The 19,990-nt window shown below is 51.6% G+C and overlaps 2 protein-coding genes and 1 long non-coding RNA gene across 11 annotated transcripts in view; 1 reads left to right on the top strand and 2 right to left on the bottom strand.

Moving 5' to 3' along the window:
• Nucleotides 1–2,455, bottom strand: LIMD2 (LIM domain containing 2). The gene is made up of 5 exons (XM_045813937.2): nt 2,300–2,455; nt 1,435–1,529; nt 1,204–1,248; nt 982–1,121; nt 1–906 (listed from the first exon to the last, which is right to left on the bottom strand). The coding sequence occupies exons 2-5, from the start codon at nt 1,474–1,476 to the stop codon at nt 747–749; spliced, it is 387 nt and encodes a 128-aa protein (XP_045669893.1). The 5' UTR covers nt 1,477–1,529; nt 2,300–2,455; the 3' UTR covers nt 1–746.
• A 1,143-nt stretch (nt 2,456–3,598) lies between these two features.
• LOC123802959 (uncharacterized) lies at nt 3,599–18,387 on the top strand. The gene is made up of 3 exons (XR_006782713.2): nt 3,599–4,211; nt 13,288–13,566; nt 16,498–18,387. It is a non-coding gene; the product is annotated as an uncharacterized LOC123802959 (long non-coding RNA).
• STRADA (STE20 related adaptor alpha) overlaps nt 5,108–19,990 on the bottom strand; it is a 27,276-nt gene continuing 12,393 nt past the window's right edge. For 5 of the 9 annotated variants that reach the window (XM_045813995.2, XM_045813996.2, XM_045813999.2 and 2 more), the window contains 9 exons: nt 13,559–13,661; nt 13,022–13,143; nt 11,449–11,557; nt 11,207–11,330; nt 9,437–9,608; nt 8,795–8,899; nt 6,654–6,895; nt 6,304–6,346; nt 5,108–6,005 (listed from right to left, as the gene is read on the bottom strand). In XM_045813995.2, the coding sequence (XP_045669951.1) occupies nt 5,853–6,005; nt 6,304–6,346; nt 6,654–6,895; nt 8,795–8,899; nt 9,437–9,608; nt 11,207–11,330; nt 11,449–11,557; nt 13,022–13,143; nt 13,559–13,661 (1,173 nt within the window). In that variant the 3' untranslated portion in view covers nt 5,108–5,852. Of the gene's footprint in view, nt 6,006–6,303; nt 6,347–6,653; nt 6,896–8,794; nt 8,900–9,436; nt 9,609–11,206; nt 11,331–11,448; nt 11,558–13,021; nt 13,144–13,558; nt 13,662–19,565; nt 19,595–19,990 lie in introns of all 9 variants that reach the window. The other 4 variants (XM_045813993.2, XM_045813994.2, XM_087854225.1 and 1 more) reach the window with 1 other exon arrangement.

The raw sequence follows: 19,990 nt of genomic DNA, 5'->3' as shown, positions 1-19,990 counted from the left end.
TCTGTTAAAACATGTTTAAAACAGGGTTGATCACAACAGTCAGAAACCGGCAGCAACAGGGGAGAAGAGAGGAGTGTGGCCCACGCCAGCCCCCAGCCAGTCTCTGTGGCTCTCAGCCTGGCGGGTGCTTTAGCTTCCGCTTCTTGAGTCCGGTGGTGCAAGATGGGTCCCAAGCCCCACCGGGCATGCCCTGCCTCGCCTTTCAGGGGAGGGCAGGGCTAATACACTTCCCCCTCCCTTCCTCCCCAGGGCCTTGGTGGGCATTCTGAGCCCCAGCGAGGGCACACGGGCTCTCCTTCCTCCGGTCTCCATGGCTCAGGACCACGCTAAGGGCAGAGGTAGATGGGGAGACATGGGGGCCACAGAGGGCCCCAGGTGGCAGTGAGGGAGCTTGGGACCCTGAGGGGGCGTGGTGACTCCTTGCTGGAGAAAAGGCACCTAGATAGGGAAGCTGGGCTTGGGGGCCTCCCAGGGGGCCAGGGTGGTGAGGTGGGGTAGGCTGAAAGAAGTAGGAAGCAGGGCGGTGAGCAAACCCCAATCCTGATTCCCAAACCACCCCCCCCCCAGGGATAATGAAGGTATCCTGGAGCACAGCCCTGTCCCCCTAACCCTCTGCCTGAGCAAGATGGCCTTCTCCCCCTCCCACCCTGCCCCCCAACCTGAGCCCAGGTCCAATCTCTTTCCCACCCTTCCCACTGCCCCTCTGCAGGCCCTCTTCTACAGAGACAGTGGACGGTAGAGAGGCCTCAGGCCGTCTTGGTGCCAGAGTCCACCTCCTTGTGGGCCCAGAGCTCCTTATGCTGCTTCCGGCCGAAGCCCTCATCGTAGTTGCCTTTGCTCTTAAACAGCTGCTGAAAGTGGGGTTTGCAGTAAAATTCCCCGTGCAGTGCTGCATAGCTGCCCAGGCTGCAGAAGCAGAACAACTGTGGTCAGGTCAGGTCAGGGCTGGCAGGCAAGGGCAGGGTTAGGGCAAGGGCGCACCTCAGCTTGGTGTGACAGTGCTTGCAACAGAAGCAAGAGTTGTGGAAAATGAGCTTGTCGGCCACCAGCCGCTCCATGGGGTACACAGTCTTCTGGCAGGCGGCACAGCTCTCCTTCACCTGGGCCCGAAGGCTGAAGGACTGTCCAGGGAAGAGAGTCAGCCAGGGGCCTGACCCATGCCCATCCCTTCTTCCCCCCAACACTCCACTTTCAGGGCCCTACCTTGGAGCGCTGGACAGTGCTGCTGCCACCGCTGCCTTTGGCTTCCTAAGGGAGAGGGCCAGTCAGGGCCAGGTCAGAGGGATGCCCCAGACCATTGCAGCGGTCACCAGCCCAGATCCCAGGAGCGTGGGGGGGTGGGGCAAAGGGTGGCAAACCTGCCGCCCCTCACCCCCTCACCCTCAGGCCAGACACCTGCGGAAGAGGAGCCCTCCCGCCCCGCTGATCACCTACATGAGAGGGGGTGGCCTGGGCGGCTTCTGCAGCCTGGAACATGGCTCGGTGGGGGTGATGGAGGCCCCAGGTGGAGACGCGGCACCCGCTGGGTTCTGCAAGGGGAAGTCGGTCGGTCGGGCCCCACAAGCCCTTCCCTAGCCTGCAGGGTGGGGTGGGAGTGTTTACAGGCAGGGGGCTGGGGGGCTGCGGTTGGGACTTTCCCTAAGTCATTTCCTGTTGCTCTGGGTCTTGCCACTTCCGCCCCTCACCCACCTCCCCCTTCGTTCGCCCGCCCGCCCCCCACGCTGCTCCCCAAGGGAGAGGGGTCCCTGAGTGGAACCATGTGTCGGGGGGACAGAGTTAGCCGGGAGCGGCCGGGGGAGGGGGCGCCGCGCAGCCGCCGTGAGCGCCCCGCGGCCCAGGACCCCGCCTGGATGAGGGGAGGTCAGGGGCGGGCGGACCGGGCGGGGCGTGGGTGAGAATCCGCTGGCCCGGCATGACCCCTGCCCGACGCTGCCGAGGCCGCGGGCACTCCCGGCTCGGCCGGCCCAGCCCTTGGACAGCGCTCCCCGGCTGCGCCGCCCGCCCCGCCCGGCCGAGCCGCCGCCCGCGCGCCCCGCTCCTCGGCCCCGGGGCCCGCGAGGACGGGACCCCAGACCCGGGACCCCGCGGACCCAGCCAGGGGGATTCGGCTCCGTCACTGCTCGAAGGCCCACCCGGGAGGGCGGCCGAGGGCCTCGGAGCCCCGTAGCGAGAGCTACCGGGGGAGGCGCTGGGCGTCGGGACCCCGCGGGGGGCGGCCCTCGCGCCGGCACCCCCACCTCAGCGCCCGGGTTTGTGAGGCGGATGCAGGCCCCCTCCCCGGCCCGCCCGCGGGTCTCACCGAGGCCCCGGCCTGGGCCGCGGGGCGGGGGGTCGGTCTCCTGGGGGCGCCTCGGGTGCGAGGAGGGCGCGGGCGCGAGCTGCCGCCGCTTGCCAGTGGTCCCCGAGCGGCCGCCGCCGCCACCGCCTTATCGCGGCGCCGCCCCCGCCGGCCCCCGCCCCGCGCCCGCCCATTGGCTCCGCAGCGCCCGGAGCCGCCTCCGGGGCCCCGGCGCCGCCGCCGACCCCCTCTGCGCTTTGTCTTTCCCTCGCTCTGCGTCCCCTGCCTTTGTCTGTCCCCCGCCCCGACCCCGCGCTACGGGCACTAGCACCATCTCCGCGGGCCCCGCGCTCGCCCGCCTCGGGAAGCCGGCAGCCCCGCCGGCCCGCTCCGGACCGAAAGGGACCGGAGCCGGAGGGTACCGCGCGCCTCAGGGCGAGGACGAGTTCAGGTTGTGACGCCTGGGGTCCCGGGACAAATAGCCCTCCCGGCGACGCCCCTGCGGCGGGAAAGGATCACTGGGGTGCTTCTGGGCCTTTCGCTGCCTCAGTTTCCCCAGTTGGCCCTCGTTTTCGCCCGGAGCTCCGCGGGCCCCGAGGTTTGACAGACCCCGCGGGGGCGGCCCCGTCCGGAATCCCACGCCCCCTCCGGCCGCGGAGTCCTCCCGCCGCCAGAGGCCGCTCCCGCTCGGCAGCCAGAGAAAGATGGCAGCGGCGACCCGCACGCGGTCACGCCACGCGAGGCTGCGAAGCCCGGCGTCCCCGTGTTCTGTCACCTTGGGCCGCCGGCTCACCGCGCGCTGGTCTGCACTACGGGTCCGACAGGACCACCTCCCCTCAGCGCCTTCTCCTGCGGCCCCACAGACAGGGGCCCCAGGGAGGCTCCAAGGCCCACCGTCCTAAAGCGTTTCTGTGGCCGGTTTTTGTGGCCTTAGTCACCCCCTCCCCCCAGTTCCTGCGGGCGGGCACGGTTGCCTGCGAGAAATCGAGGGCACTCCCTTCGGGGAAAGAGATTTCCATCCTTCAAACAAGCAAAACTCGACGCACCCTAACACCCTTTAGCACAAGGGAGAGAGGCCTGAAGATCCGAAGTGCCTAGTTCCAAGTAACAAAGCTAGAGAGGCAGGGCTGGCGCCAGAAGCCAGGCCCCCTGCCGCTGGCTCCTTACTTCCTGCCCCTCTGGCCCAGCGGCTGCCATGGCTCCGGCACACCGCACTACAGGAGGCAGGTGACCGTCACCCACTGGTGGGGGAGAGCCTCAGCTGTGCTGCGCACCTGGGGCAGCGGCTTCCTGGAGGGACCTGTGCTGGGAGACCCGGGTCTCGTTAGCTCCAGGGACTGCTAGGCTCTGCCTGACGTCTGGCTGGAAGTTGTTCACCAAACACAGCCCTAAACATGGCTCGTTCCCACACTGTGGCAGGAATAGAGCTAGTGGCTCCAGAGCGCGGCCCCCACGCGTGTCAGGGAACAGAACAACTCAGCGCCTCTGTGCCTGGCAGGGGAGGGCCAGAGGAAGGCAGCAGGCTTCCCCAGCCCCCAGCTGTTCCTTTGGCTCCCTCAGGGCTCGCAGCTGCGCTTGGCTCTTTCTCCCCAGCCTCCTGCCCTTCTCTAGAGGAAGACTTAAGTTTGGGTGGAGCTGCAGGCCCAGGACGCCACGGCTGGGGTGTGTGTGCGGCACTTCTAACATTGTGTTTCTGTGCCTCTTTCCCGGCAGTGTGCACAGCGGTCACCAGATTCTCAAAGGTGGCTGCAGTGGGGCAGGACTGTGTGGCCCTCACCGGCACCAGGAGCACTAGGAGCAGCCAGCAGCTCGCACTGTCTCGCCACCTGTGCCCGGAGAGCCCCTCCCCTGCCCAGGATGGGTCTGCAGGGGCAACTGCGGGCAGCCACCTCAGAAGCAGCAGCTTGGGTGCCGAGGAGGAACGGACAACAAGGTGAAGAAAGCAGTTCAGAAGGAAAGAAAACGGGCTGATAAGGGTGTTGAGAAAAGGGAACTTGAGGTTTAAAGAAATGATGAGCTGGGCAGGGGTAAGGAGGAGGGTTGGAAACAAAGGTGACCTGGCCTCCCTACTCCGCCTCATAGCGCGTGTCCATTCTCTTCACCTCAACCCCTGTAACTGCCCAAAGGAAGAGGGTTTTTACTTTTCGTTTTTAAGCTGATGTTAAATTTTCTGAGGGAAGGGAAAGTGAGAGCATTTGAGGGTTCAACGCAGCTTCAGGGAAGAGGGAGGGGCACTTCCTTAATCTGACATTTTTAGTGCCTGAGCGAGAGAAGGGCACCTTGCCTCTGAGGGAACCGCAGGGGTGAAGGTGCCAGGCTGGTGCCCATGTAGGCTGAGAAGCACCATGGAGACCCAGGTCAGAATCACCCCCTTGCCCAGCCTCGCTGGCCGCCAGCCAGGATGACAGAGGGGACAGGTCTGGTTCTTGGGTTACCTGCTCTTTGGGTATTAGTTCCAGGGGTAAGGAGACACTGCAAGTCATGTTACAGAACAAAACCCTTCACCTCCTTTCCTGCCAAAGATGAGCCTCTTATGCCTGGACTCCTAGTGGCCCAGAAGTGGTCTTGCGGAAGGGCTAGTCTTAAGCACCTAGACCTTTCCACCCCCAAAGTGGTTTGATTGATGGCCGCGGGCTAAATTGAATAGTCTCACATTTTTGGATGGTGAGGAAACAAATCTATTACATGTGTTGTGAGGCTCTCTAATGAAAGTGGTCACGGCTGTGCTTCTGCATGCACTCGTGGGACCACTCTGGGTCGGCAGAACATGGGGCTGGGTGACTCCTGTCTGAGCCTGTATGGCCAGCACACAGCAATGCCACTCTGCAATGGATTCTCCAAAACTTTTAATTTGTTCTGGCGATGAAACTAAAGCAGCATAAGGACTTAAGTCCTCAGGCTAGGCAAGACATTGTGGCCTTGGAGAAAGCCTCAAGGCGGCAGGCCGGAGGCAGTAAGATGGACTCTTGGTGGGAAAGGGATGAACCACACGGAGGAGCTACGGGAGGTTTTAGGTGTTGTGGCCCAAGCAATGAGAGGGATAAGGAGGGGCTGCCCAGCCTTAACCTGGTGCTTCCCTTCAATTATTAGGGCGAGGTCTGGAGACTAGGGTGGAGGGCAGGTTGCTTATTGCTTGCCCCTCCATGGACCTATAGGATCTGAGAGCAGAGGAAGAGAATGGAACAGCCTGGCAGGACAGCAAGAGTGAGAAAAGGAAGTCACACAGTCCCCTGGGTTGAAGAGTCAAACCCTGGGCTTGGCCTTCAGCCATCCGGGGCCAGAACAGCATCTCTTCCTTCTGAAGAGGTCGCCTGTGCTCCCAGGATGGAATGTCAGCTTCCTGGCCTCTGCTCACTGGTTGCTGGGATTCCCCTGTGTCTCAGAAGTCCTGGAGCGGTAAAGAAGGTTTCTCTCCAGGAATTTCTCTCCCAGTGAGTAAGTGGCCAACTCTCCTGGCAGAAATGTCCTTTCTACCCAGTCTGCACCCCGGAGGGTGGGAATGTGGCCAGCCCTCAGGAGGGGCCCCCGGGGCTCACGTGTCCCAGGATGGAGGATGTACACATCCTTCAGGGGCTCAGAACTCCCAGTCGTCCACCTCTAGCTCTTCCAGGTTTGTTACCAGGCCAAAGATTCCACTGTGATCCTGAGGCTGGCTGCCATCGAAATTGGTGATGGGGGTGACAGGGCGAAGTAACTCAGGCAAAGCCTCTGAGGCACGTCGCTTGATCTGAGAGAGGAGAGACAGTTGGGGGTGGAGCCTGTTGCTCTGGGTCCCAGGACACCGTGGGGCAAGTGGCCTCCTGACAAGTGGCCTGTTAGAGCCAAAAATCTCTATGAGAGGAAGGAGCAGCGCCTTTAAGGGGCTTCAGACACATGGCCATTTCTCTGATTCTAAGGGAGGAGGAGAATATACCTAAGGACCCCGAAGCCAAGGGGGTGCAGGGTAGTTAGAAGCACAGGCAAGGGAAAAAAAAAACAACAACCAACCAACCAACCCAGGGAGCCTCGGGAAAGTGCTATTGTACCTGCTTGAAGAAAGAATGGTTCAGGAGGGTGCTGGCACTTGGTCTGTAGAGAAAGGGGGAAGAGAGACCCGCATCACCCCTGTGCCCCAGACTTCCAGAACCCTGCTGCTTACACCTTATCCTCAAGCATCCTCAACTTCTTCCCTCAGCCCGCCCAAAAAACGACAGCCAGAGCTACCCCGGCTGGCTGCTTAGCAAATCCTTGTGCTGATCCCTCTGGCCACAAGGGCTCAGGACTCCTCCAGGAATCCAGCCCTTTACAGGACAGAGGCATCCTCTCAAACTCGGCTTTTGACCCCCCCAACCCCCCGTGTTCCCCTGAAAGCCCACTCCCAGCCCAGAGGAAATACCTTACGTCTGGGTTGCGCTGAAGGCACTGCTCCACAAAGTGGTGGAAGTGAGGGGAAAAGGTGCGGTGATAGGGGTGGGATGGCGAGTCACCATTGGAGGTCCTGGGGGTGCTGGTGGCCAGGCTCTCACTGAGGCCAGAGTTGGCTGCTGAGCGTGATGTGCTCATGGTCAGCTCCTCAGCGGGGATAGTGCTGGTGTCCAGCAAGCAGGGCACTGTGCCGTTCAGCTTCTCCAGCAGCATCTGGGGAGGACAGAGCCACTACCTGGGCTGGAGGGGGGGGGCCCTGGGAGGTCTATAGAGTTTCTTTACAAATACAGTTTTCCCAAAATACTGAAGGGGAGTAGAGAAAAGAGAAGCAGGATAAGTCTAATTTTTCCAGAGCAACGCAGGCCTCTGGCTCAGCAGCCATACCCTAGCTAGGCCAAAGTGCAGAGGAGAGGGCCTACAAAAACAAAGCCCCCAACTATGGCTGCAAGGAAGGGGCTCCCAGTTTCCTCTCCTGTTTATAAGACATCATCACCTCCTTTTAACCGTAGAGCCCTCACCCTAGGGTGAAGGCGGCCATCAGGTCATTTTCTTTGGAGCCCGGGCCCAGATGGGTCCAAACAGGTGCATTACGTGGCACCTGCCCTGGGCTGTGGCAGGGTGCACAGGAGCAATGCCCCCGGGGTGGGGGTGGGGGGGGGCAGGCTCAGCTGGGGCAGCTGTGCCAAAGTCCTCAGACTCCACACGTGCAGAACTAGCCCCACCTTGAGGATTGCTGTCCTTAGGGTTGTCCTCTTGAACTTCCAAGCCAGAAACCCCAAAGGCTCTCTAGAGTTGTGCTGCCTAATATGGCAGCCACCAGTCACATGTAGCTGTTTATACTTAAGTGAATTTAAATTTGGCTTACAATTCAGTTCCTTGGTCTCGCTGGCCACACTGTAAGTGCTCGACAGCCGCAGGTGGCCAGTGGCCACCATACTGGGCAGCACAGATAAGGAATTCCCGTGATCCCAGAAAGTGCTACTGGACCGTGCTGTTTCTAGATCTGTACCTCTCGTTCACCTCATGTAGCCTTTCACTTTTCCTGAGCTCCTTTCTTTGATGGTCTTAGATTTTTCTAGATTCTTTATGTAGGTTTCCATACCCTCCTAACTAGTCTACTAGGTCTAATCCACCTGCTGTAGTGATCATTCTAACATAATTTATCTGAGGCTATCACTCCTGGACTCAAAGCCGTCGGCAGTTCTCCACATGCTTTGGGCCCTGGCGTGGCACACAAAGTCCTTCAGGATCTGCCGTGGCTTCCTTCTCTAACCACATCACCCAGCAGCCCCCTGGAAGCACCTGTACTTCAGCTATTTATAACTATTGCCATTCCCCAGATCCTATCCTTTCTTGACTCTGGGTCTCTGCTGTTCCCTCTGCCTAAGAGCTTCCTTCCACTTCCCTTTCTTCACACATTTGCTTTCAAGGCTCAAATGTCACCTCCTCCCAGAAGCCTCCCTGGGCCCCCTGCTCTACAGAGTTCCCCTCTGGCCATTCTGTAGCTGCCCCTTTTCCCACAGGGCAATCTGTGGGTTCAAGGGAGAGGCTCGCTCAGAGCCTCTCCCCCCACCCCCGCCCGCCCAGTTCTAGATCTGCTCCAGGTACTTAGGACTCAGGTAATCCTTGCCCAAATGTCTGAAGTCTGCTTCCTGAATTTGATAAGGCCTGGATAAGCCTCTCCCCTGGTCTGTCTCCCAAAGGTACAATATGCCACAGGCTGTGTGTGCCAAGGAGTGACCAAAGGGCAGTTGTGGTAAGGGGCACGAAAAGAAATTGAACTTGTAGGCCAGAGGTTCAAAGGTATTGGCCAGAATGTGGTAGCACAGAATCTGGGAAGTCTGAGAACTATAAATTAGAAACAGGCCTTCCAGGTATATTTATCAAGGTAGGAGGATAGAATATATTTTATAAATTTATAAAAATGTGTTAGCTTGATTTATACATCTAAACAGACACATGGCATGTGGGCCTCCATTTGCACTCCTGCTCCAGGCCCTACAGTGGTGAGCAGTGGGCCTGCTCCTGGGCTCTCCTCCCATTGGGTTCCCTCCCACAGCAGGGGAAGACATGCAGTGGGCAGGCAAGAAGGAAACCAGGCTGAAGGCTCACCTGGGTGGCAGGCATATCCTTAAAGGGGACATGGCCATTGGCCAGCTCACACGCTGTGATTCCCACACTGTAGATGTCAGACTTGGCATCGTAACCCTGAAGATTCTGAGTCAGGAGAAAAAAAGCCACACATCACTCCATTTGTAGCCTTGGTTGTTCTTAGAAGAGAAAGGCATGGGACGACATCCAAGGAAAGGAAAAGAATGCCTGTCTCCAATCCCGCCCACTTTTCTTGCCTGTACTACCAAAGAGTAGCTGATATTTTAAAGGAAGGAGTGTTTGGTGCTGTGTAACAAGCAAGAGGAAGCGTGGGGCCCCGTGCTCCTGCTTAGTGGAGGGATGTGGAGAGCACCAAGTATTTCCAGAATGCTCACTTTTCCTGTAAAATGGGAAGGTCTCTAAAGGGAATTGAAATAGCATTAGGTCCAGTTTGGGACCCCACAGAGGGGAAACAACACCATCTGCAATGGGCACATAACGCCCATGCTGAGAGGCCTCCAGGTCCACCTGCCAAGAGGGAACCCCTCCCTCTGGAATCCCTTACTCCATTCAGAAGCGAAGCACCCCCATTCCAGGAAATTCCTGAAGGCTCCCTTGGGAAACTGAGTTGGCGAGGGGCTCCTCAGGACTCAGTCCACCGACCTGTTGGAGGACCTCCGGGCTGAGCCAAGGCAGAACCTTGACACTGTACTTAGGAAAGTCGTGGACCACACGCTGCCGCTGCCCGTGGCTGATCATGCTGAGGTTGCTACGTAAACCGGACAGGTAGACCTTCCCATCGGAGGAGATCAGAATGTGGCTGGCTTTGACACTCCTGGGAGGGTGGGGAAGAGAGAGGGTGTCATGGGGCAGCGGGAGCCCCTCATGCCACAAACCTTTGATCTTCACATACCAGCTCCAGTCGGCTCACTCCCTGGCAGTGTTTGGGTATATATTTTACACATGTATATATTCATGCCACTTATACATAAACACATATTTTTATATAGCACGTGTATGAAAAAACAGCAAACAGCATGACCCAATTTACGTATCACCAGATTTTAAAACTTATATTCTCTTCAAGTTCTCTTTTATGCTCACAGACCACTGCTTCCCCCACCATCTACTGCTTTTAATCTGTACTTTCTGTTTGTAGGTATCTTATAAAGCGTGGCATGGTTTTGTATGCATATCTTTTCGATTTACCTGACGGTGCTGTGCTCGCATCCCTTTCTTCCTTTACCTCTCAGTGCTGTTTACAAAGTCCATCTGTGTTGCCACCTGCATACAACTCACCTTTGGTCCTAACTGCCACCTGTACTCTGGGATGGGCTCTAACACTTTTACTCAGCCGCTGTCCCAGGGGGGAACACGACACTGCCTCTAACCACCACGCGTGGGAACGATGACACCACATATAACCCCTGAGGACTCTGTGTGAGGGTTTCTCTGGGGTGTCCGCCCGCAGCAGCATTGATGGTCCCAGTCCTGAGGGACCCTGGCCATGTCAGGCCATCTTCCACTCTGCGGCCAGGAGACCCCACCTCCTCACCACACTGGGCCTCATCCAGCCTCCACATTACACCTGTCTCAGGTGTACAGGGTGACATCCTCCTGTTTTAATTTGCTTTCCTGATTATTGTTGGCTTTGAGCATCTGTTCATACGACAGTTAGTCCCTTGGATTTCCTTTTTGACAAACTTCAAACCCTTTGCTCTTTTTTCTATTGCTTTGCTATCCTTTTCTTGATTCACAGGATTTCCTTGTTACAAATCTCCTGTCTGTTTTAGACAAACCTTACATCTCGCACGCTATCACCCATTTCTTAATTTTGTTCATGGTGTCCTTCACTGGAGAGAGATCTTTAATTCTGATATAGTTAAAAACATCAATTTTTTTGTTTTAAGATGTTTTGTGCTTCTAAAATATCTAGACAGTCTTTGATGCCTCAGGCCACAAAATCATTTCCTTCTATCGCAGTTTCTAGTTTTATATCAGACATTGAGGCCACATCTGAAGTGCTCCTTTGTATGTGGAGTTAGGTAGGGTCCAGTTTCTTTATCCTCCCTACTGTGAGCTGCTTTTCCTGATACCATTTACTAAGCAACCTGCTTTCCCCCCAGCCTCTCCGCATAGGGCTGACTTTGGGGCACATATACCAGTTTGGGTGCTCTAAGGAAGGCGGGGGATGGAGGGTGCAGAGGTCCATGTCAGATGTTCTTCTCACACAGTACTCAGGACCAAGCCGCTCAGTAAAAAAAAAGTTAGCACTGACAGACTAAATGCTCTACCAAGTCAGAGCAAAGACAGAATCCCAAGCCTTGGTTTAAACTCTGACTTCACTAACTTCAGTCAACCTTCAACTGTTTGCTTAAGGGCTCAGGCCCAGATCCCTGCTCTTGGAAAGGGCGATTATTCCTAAGAATTCACCTGTGTACATATCCCATGTGGTGGATGTAGTCCAGGGCCTTGAGCACCCCCTGCAGGATGTAAGCAATCGCCAGTTCATTCATGCCATCCATGAAGTGCGTGCAGATGAGATCCTTTGCAGAACCTGAAGAAAACAATTGTGGGGGCAGGGGGAAGGGGAACAGAGAAGGGAAACCGCACGTGAGCCGGCTGACAACAGTGGTCTCAGAACACCTCTCTGCCAGGACCCCTGTCCCACTCACCATAGGCCATGAATGATGTGACAACCCACAGCTCATTGTCTGCAATAAAGGTGGCTCGATATGGCAGGATGTTGGGATGGCTGAAGAGTTTAGAGACATGAAGCTCTCCCTGAAAGCAATGGTAAGTGGAAGTCAGAATCAAGGGGCGCTGGCGAAGGACGCTTGTGATGGTGGCAGCATGAATAACATGGGGACCTACTACTTCTGGAGCTCTACTCCTGGGAGCAGCCTGTGGGCCACCCATAGGAGAGAAGCCAGGCTCTGCAGTCTCCACAGGGAGACCTGCACTGCTCTGCCAGCTTCTGCCTGAGTTTGGCTCCACCAGCTGATCTTAAAGGGCCTCAAGAAAAATTCCCCACCCACAGGGAAACCACGAACAACACAATAGAGGGTCCCAGCTCGCCACCTCGGAAACGATGAGAACCAACTGCTGACTGAAGACTGAGGAAGTAATAAGCTTAGAGCTTAGCTCGACTTCAAGGCCCAAGGCACGGAACTCCTCTTTAAGATAAGAAAACAAAAACTGTTTTTCTATTATAGAGGAAAATGTTGTAATCGATAGAACAAGGAAACAAAGCAGCAGAGAGCAAATGATAACTACTAGATATTCGAAGGTACTTCTCCAGCAACCTGGGATTGAGAGAGCAGCTATGAAAAGTGTCAGACCTATGGGATTTTAAAATAAATTTGGACAAAAGAACTACAGAAACTCTGGGGTCCTGGCCTCTGGGACATGAGCTAAGGCCAAATAGGCAATACCTTCTACCTGTCCACTGCTCCAAAAAATTAAGAAAAGAATCCTAAAGTCCAACATGCTCTAGAATAAACTCAGGTATCTTTCTTCCCAAATAACTAAGCTGGGACTGACTGCTGGTTCCATTCTCAGACCCACAAAACTACTCTGACCACATGAATGGGTGTTAGGGGACCAGCAGATAAGCATGAATTCAGAGACACGTTATGAATGAAGTAGGGGGAGAGGCTGCACGTCCACCGCTGAAAATACACTGACCCAGGCCCTGAATCTCAGGGGTTCCCAGTGCAAGCCTGCGTCAGTGAAGGAGAGTCCAGTCCCCGGCCAGCTACTAGATCTGTGGTCTCTCCGTGTTTAACAAGAGGGCAGCTACTTGCTTCTGCAACAGAAAGGAACCTTGGGCCAACAGGACGACGAGAGCTGGAAGATGGCTGTCGTGGCTGAGCAGGTTGCCCTGAATCTGGAACAAGACTGCCTGGGTGTGAATCCCATCTCAACCACTTGCTAGTGTGTGTGACTACTGGCAAGTGACTTAGCCTCTCTGAATAATAAATGAATAAATGAGCCACAAAGCAGTCTTTGGAGAAGAAGACGGGACTATAAATTGGCCTGAGCAGCATTATAGAATCCTTAGTGCCAAACGCCCAGGATTCTTCATTAAGAGCTTCTGTAACATCTTGGTTTGGTCCACCTTAGTTTTCTGCCAGCTACTTTCGGAAGACAGATGTAAGAGACGCCTGGTGATTACTGTTAGAACGAAGAGCCCACCCTTCAAGTGGGCTTCACGTTTTATTTCACATTTTATTCACATTTTATTACCTGCAAGAACGTCACCATCTCATTGGAACAAGCTTCCAGGTTAATCCTTCGTACCGTCACGTACTCTCCTGTTGGTTTGTACCTTGCTAGATTCACGGTCATCAGGTCCTCAAATCCTTTCCCTAAAAGAGAAGGGGAATGCCATAAACAAGGACAATAGTCACAAAGGTTGCCTTAAAGAGACTTGATCTAAAAAGAAGATTCAAGTTAAAACTGTCACTACTGTTACCCTTGTGGCTGACATTTCTTAATTTGTCTCCTATCAGTTCCTTCTCAGCCAACCATTCAAACTGACTATGGCCCAGGACATCAGAAGCATACAAGCCAAAAAGAAAAAACTACAAAAGAGCTTTTCCTGGTAACATGATCTCTTTCCCCATACTTGGAAGATGAAAGCAAAGGAGACGCCCCCAAAGGCTGTTTTGTCACCCTGACTCCTGTTAACTAGCTGACAGCCTCTGGCACACATTCATCGAGGGTGTAGAGGAGATCGTGGCAGCGCCCTGGAGCCTGAGAATGGCAGTCCCTGGACTTTACCTATGACGGTGAGTAGCTCATAGCGCCCTCCCTCTGGCAGGAAGCTACTCATGATCTCCTGTTTAGAGATGGATGCTATCGACTCTGAGCTTGCCTCATTGGTCTAAAGAAAAAGAAAAATAGGTTAGTAAGAGAAAATGGGGTGTGGGATGGGAGTGGGAGGTGGTGATTCACACCCATGAGGAGACTGGCATCTAAACATATGAAGTCTGACTCTGGGTCAAAGAAATTGTCCAGGGGCGCCTGGGTGGCACAGCGGTTAAGCATCTGCCTTCGGCTCAGGGCGTGATCCCGGTGTTGTGGGATCGAGCCCCACATCAGGCTCCTCCGCTATGAGCCTGCTTCTTCCTCTCCCACTCCCCCTGCTTGTGTTCCCTCTCTCGCTGGCTGTCTCTATCTCTGTCGAATAAATAAATAAAATCTTTAAAAAAAAAAAAAAGGAAAAAAAAAAGAAAACAGTTCTTGTGAAGTACATAGAAATTGGTATTAAAAATGTTACAAGATCTGGGGCGCCTGGGTGGCACAGCGGTTAAGCGTCTGCCTTCGGCTCAGGGCGTGATCCCGGTGTAATGGGATCGAGCCCCACATCAGGCTCCTCTGCTAGGAGCCTGCTTCTTCCTCTCCCACTCCCCCTGCTTGTGTTCCCTCTCTCGCTGGTTGTCTCTATCTCTGTCGAATAAATAAATAAAATATTAAAAAAAAAAAAAGAAATTGTCCAGCACTATTCGATGAGAAATGTAAAACACCAGGTGGTTCAATGTCGTCACCAGCTCTAATATCAGAGCCAGTAAATGTGAGCACCATCTAGGAATGGGGGTGGGGGACAGGCCCAGTTTCAGTTGACTGTTGATTTGCTTGTCCTTTCCAACAACTTGCTAAAAACTATGAAATTCTTTTTTTTTTTTTAAGATTTTATTTATTTATTTGACAGAGATAGAGACAGCCAGCGAGAGAGGGAACACAAGCAGGGGGAGTGGGAGAGGAAGAAGCAGGCTCATAGCAGAGGAGCCTGATGTGGGGCTCGAACCCATAACGCCGGGATCATGCCCTGAGCCGAAGGCAGACGCTTAACCGCTGTGCCACCCAGGCGCCCCAAAAACTATGAAATTCTTAACTGGGGAAAGAATGTCTGGAGAAGGCCATGTTTAGAAAAGAGAAGGGGGATAGAGAGATGCGGGGGTCCTATATAAGGTCCTGACCACAAGATCCTAAAAGTCACAGGCTGAATCTTGCTATAGGGAAAGTGTGGCCATAAGAAGTCCTCTCTTTAGCAAACCAAGAGCCCAGGCCAATTATTCTCTGATATTTCCAACTGAAGCAAAAAACAAAACAAAACAAAACAAAAAAACAGAAAACCGAGCCAACACATAGGGCTGCAGGCAAGGAACAGAGCTGTCAGGTCTCAGCCATCATCCCAGGCGGCGGAAGTGACTTGCTTCCTTGTTCCTGCTGCAAATGAAGCTGGACTCCAGCCAGTTAGGATGTGGGCATCACACCTCTGGCCTTTGAGGTCCAGAAGAAGAGTGCCCAGCAAAATCGATGGCAGACCAACAGCTCAAAAGGCTGTTTCCTTCTTCTAGACCTAAATTTATTTGCATGATTTTGGGGCTATGTTTTTCTTTCTTTTGGATCCTCTTTCTTCAGATGTGTGTCCTACTGAAATGGAGAACCTTAGGCCAGCTCAAATTTCCTATGCTATATTCCTAAACCTGATGTTTCAAGCACATCTGGTTTCAAGAGTTCATGCTGCCAATGGGGAAAGAAACCACATGGGTTCTTCCTCTTGCACCTCTTACTATGACAGTAGGAGGAATCTCGTCAAGCAAATGAGAGCCCTGTCAGCAAATTTCTAATTCAATCAATTTTTCTATTTCTAAGATTCATCCATATTGTTGTATTTAGCCATGCTATACACCCATGTTGTGTAATAGTCATCTTGTGACTATATCTCAGTTTATCCATTCCAGTGTTGATGGGCTTTTTGGGTTGTTTTCAGTTCTGCTCTAATGAACTGTGCTATTAGAAACTCATTTGAAAGTGTCTCCTGATGTGTATATGCCAGAACTACTCTAAAGCTTATGCCCAGAAATTGAATTGCTAGGTTACAGAGTAAATGAACAATCAACTTTACAAACTAATACAAAATTGTTTTCCAAAATGGTGATACCAATCTACACTCCCCCCAGCATTATATGTATGTTCTCATTGATCCACTTCCCTCCATCACTTAATCAGACTTAATTTTTGCCAATGTCATTGTGGGTTTGATTTACATTTCCTTGGTTACTAATAAGGTTGAACATCTTTTCATGTATTTATTGGCCATGTAGGTTTCTCCCAGGTGAAACTGCCTCTTTGCGTCTCTTGTCCATTTTTCTACTGGGCTGTTCTAATGCAGGATTTCCCCAAAGTAGGCCCCCCGGAACACGGATCTTGGCAGTTAACACATAGGAACAGTTTACACGTTCAGTTAAATGAGAAAATGCAGCATTTTCAAAGCATATAAAGGCTTTGAGAAGTATTATAGTAAAGAAACTTGTTTAACTTCGTCTAACCTAGCATTTCCCAAATCTACTCATCCAGAGAATCTTTTGTTAAATTTTGGAAAAGATAATTTGGGAAAGGCTATTTTAAGTAAGACAAATGGTATAATACAAAGAGTGTAGGCTGAGGGGCCAGAGAGAGGCAGAACTTGAACTCAGGTCTATCACTTGCTCTGTGACCCTGGGCAAGTCACTCTAAACTCTTAGGATCTCTGTTATCTCATTAGTGGATTAATTCCCCGTTCATAGGGTTGTTGTGGCAATTAAACGAGATGAAATATGGAAAGAGCTTAGTGCTACCTGGTGTCTCATAGATACTCAATTAATATGAGTTCTGTTCTTCTCCTCCCTCTTTTGCTGCCTACTGTTTGGTCACTCTCCTGTTCAACACGTAAGACGGAACAGAGAAAACGAAGAAAACAGAGAATCCTAAGAAGAGCTCGATAAATAGTTAAGGTTGGTTTGATTTTGGTTTTTACAGTTATCTGTGTTTTCAAATGCTCTGAAAACAAATTCTAGGCTCATTGATAGCCAGTATAGCTTCTTGACACTGTCCAGTCTTCAGAATAATCCTAAGATACTGGATAGTGCATTCCAAGTGCCTCAGACAGGTGAGAGATACACAGCCGAGGGACAAAGTGTGAGCCAAAAGCCCAAACCAGGAGCTCTGAAATGGCAGCTCACCATTTGTTTAGGACTGACAGGCTGCAAGCTGAGTTAGTCTTCAGTCCCATCTTCTTAACCTCCTCCCTCTCACCATCTGCACCTATTCTTGTTCTTCTGCGGATCCTGTTTTCTCAGGTATCAATCTACTCCTCAGTCAAATCGGTGTTATGAGTTAACACAAAACCCAGGGGGTGGCTTGCAGACCCTAAGTCCCTACTTTGGCCTGTGAGGATCCACGTGACTCGGACCCTGCGTACTTCTAACGACTGCATCCCTTACCACATCCCCGACTCACTATACTTGACCCATGTGAACAGGCACACTTCGGTCTTAAGAAGCTCACACCAGCAGTCCCTTTGTCTGGAACACTCCTGCCCTACTCCTTCCTTGCCCCTGCCCATTTTCTCCTAGCCACTTCTTCCTTATGACTAAGGTCTCGACTTAAACGTCCGTCATCTGCGCACCGAAGGCTCTGTGCAGAAAGTAAAGTAGGCTCCCGGTCACTTTATTCTACCATCTTGCTTGACTTTCCTCAGGGAACGTTATCACGGCCTCCTCTACTAGAAGGCAAGCTCCCTGAGGGCACGGACCTTGTCTGTCTTGCCACCGAGGTGTTCCCCAATGCCTACAATGAGGCTGCCACATACAAAGTTCATTTAAGCAAAGTTTGAACTGAGAAGGTCTCCTGCCCATGCCCTTGTCATTGCTGAAGAGGAGAGTAGGGGGCATGTACCAGCCAGTTCCACCGGAGACAGAGTTCAACATATCGACCTAGACTGGAAACACCTGCCCTCATGCGACACACTCATTAAATCCCTTGTAATTGGGGGCGCTTTATAGATCAGAATCTGGTACCTGCCTCTGAGAAAGTACTGCATTTTTTAGCAGGTAGCAATATAGTCCCAAAGAGAACAAATCTAGAACTACTATATATTTGAAGGTCTTCTCTCCTTTGATTTCCAGGCAAACTCCTTAATATTTCTCTAATTTGAAAAAGAGACTATGAAGGACAGCTGGAGTTGTGAGATGAAAGTACTTATTAAATGCATTTTAAATAACTCCCTTGGGAAAAACTACTGATAGATACTTTTTTATGACCTATGTCCCTCCTCCTTGCTACGAGTGCATACAAGACATACTGTCTAGTAGGCTACACACTAAAGGCACACTCTTGTTGAGCCTAGGTAGGAAACGATGTAGTAAACTACTGGTATGATTAGGTAGTAACTTGGCAAATATTTCTACTATCTTTGTTGACTACAGAAAATGACTCAAAAATGTTAGTTTTAGGAACTAAAATTCTTAAGGTAATTGGGAATGTGAGTTCTTGGCAGTCGGGAATTGCCTGAGATGAACTAGTCTAGTGGTTGCTGTCCCCATCTCACTGCAATGATCCTAAAATGGGCAAGTTCTAGTTTGTGGATGTTCTGTAGGTCTGAACTCAGACAGAAACCAACCTTTATTTAGGAAAACAAACAAACAAAGACAGTATTTTGAAAGGAAGAGGTCGGGTCTGATATTGCCACAAGAGAGGCGGGTTAGGGGAGTGTACTGTTTCAGAGTTAGAAAAGGCCAAAATTCAGATGCAAAGGATGAAATGTTTAGTCCATTCTCTTTAAACACAGCATGACATAGTTGTATTAGTGTGATGTATAATCTCAAATTGTCTAGAGAAACTAATTCTAGCAAAGCTTCTTAGTTTCCCCTGCCATGAAAAGCATTTTATTCATTTTGAATCATTTGGAAAATACATAAGCTTCTGATAGCCAGAAATGACCATTAAATAACTTTGTTTAAAGAGTTTAAGACGAAGCACAACAGAGCACACAAAGACAATATTTGTGAAATGCTATGCCCACCCCCCACCACCAGGTTTCACACAGGATAACTCTTGGCATCATGCCGGCAGCTGTGAAAATATAAAATTACATTTAATAGGTTTCTATTCCGGAAAAATATCTAACTGATGGTACAGGGAATGTTTTTTGGTCTCCCGAATGGAACATATTTGGATCTGATGGAGAGGTGCTCCTGACTAGCAGACTACATAAGCACAACCAAAGCTTCACTCAGAGAGAAATTCCTAGTCAACGTCACTGTCCTTCCACTGTGGAGCTGCCTGCAAACGGGGCAGATGCCTGTCATCTGAAAAGACTAAGAAGTCTACTTAGAAAAGGGTTCTTATCCCCTCTCTTTATAAGACACTGATTCACATTATCAAAAATAGCTTGGTACACTGTGCACATCTGTTGTTACTTACTTTGGTAAAATAAACGACAAGACTAGGAAGCAGGGCAAGAGTCTTTGAACTTTTGCCAATAAAAAAAAAGCACCTCCCTTTTGTACTTTTTAATGTGGGGTTTTGTTTTAAAGGTAGGAGATTTGAGGTACTGCCTATAATCTAGATAGAGCTCTGTATGATCTCTGTGGACTGAAATCGATTAGCAATAGACCAAGGATGGAAAATTTAGTACCACTAGCTACTAAAAGATAACCACATCTTAGATTGTTGAAACGTTTTTTTGGAGGAGGTGGTGGGGGACTGGTAGGGTCGGGAAGGGGAGGAGACCTTAATCCCCAAGGGAGAGAAAAAAGTGCCTGAGAGCGTTTCAGCTTCCAGAGTACACATCTAAATCTTTCCAGGGTGAAACCTGAATTTCCACAAGTAAAAGAATTACAAATAAAACTCACTGAGATAAGCAGAAACATAAAATGATAAGCCAACCAAAACCACAGATTTCCACAAGAAGTCATCCCCATGCAACAGCCATAGTGCTAGAGCCTAGAAAGTCACTTACTTTTCTCCGAGTGCCACCCGGAGGCTGCTCTGGAGTAGAGAAACTGATTGTTGGCATTTTGTTTTTTAGCAGAAGACAGATCCACATTCACAGCAGCAATTATTGCACTTAGGACAACATTTATTTATAGAAACCACTTAAGAGTCATTATGGTAAAAAGTGCCTGCAGTGCCATGTATGAACACATACACATGTACACACACAGAGAGAGACCCACAGTCAAAACACTACACATAGATGGGGTTTTAAACATGAATCTCTGGCTCTTCACAACATGGCAAGGCTACTATTCTCTGGGCATTCTTTGGCAAGTGTAACTCAACTGCTGTAATTCTAGTCTTAAATTTACTTTCCATCAGCACACAATGTTACTTTCAATAGGCTGGTTTCAGAGTCTTATACTGTGAACAAAACATTCATTATAA

This window comes from Ursus americanus, chromosome 23 (genome assembly GCF_024610735.1).
Source record: "Ursus americanus isolate L20-20 chromosome 23, mUrsAme1.1.p, whole genome shotgun sequence".
Classification (NCBI taxonomy): Eukaryota; Metazoa; Chordata; class Mammalia; order Carnivora; family Ursidae; genus Ursus; species Ursus americanus.
The sequence above is the reverse complement of the archived record's forward strand: the minus strand, read 5'-3'. Positions and strand labels throughout refer to the sequence as shown.

Coding starts and splice junctions, on each gene's coding strand:
- LIMD2 (XM_045813937.2), bottom strand. CDS start 1,476: ATGTTCCAGGCTGCAGAAGCCGCCCAGGCCACCCCCTCTCAT. Junction 1,122..1,203: donor GCACTGTCCAGCGCTCCAAG/GTAGGGCCCTGA, acceptor TTCCCTGGACAG/TCCTTCAGCCTTCGGGCCCA. Junction 907..981: donor CACTGTCACACCAAGCTGAG/GTGCGCCCTTGC, acceptor CTGCTTCTGCAG/CCTGGGCAGCTATGCAGCAC.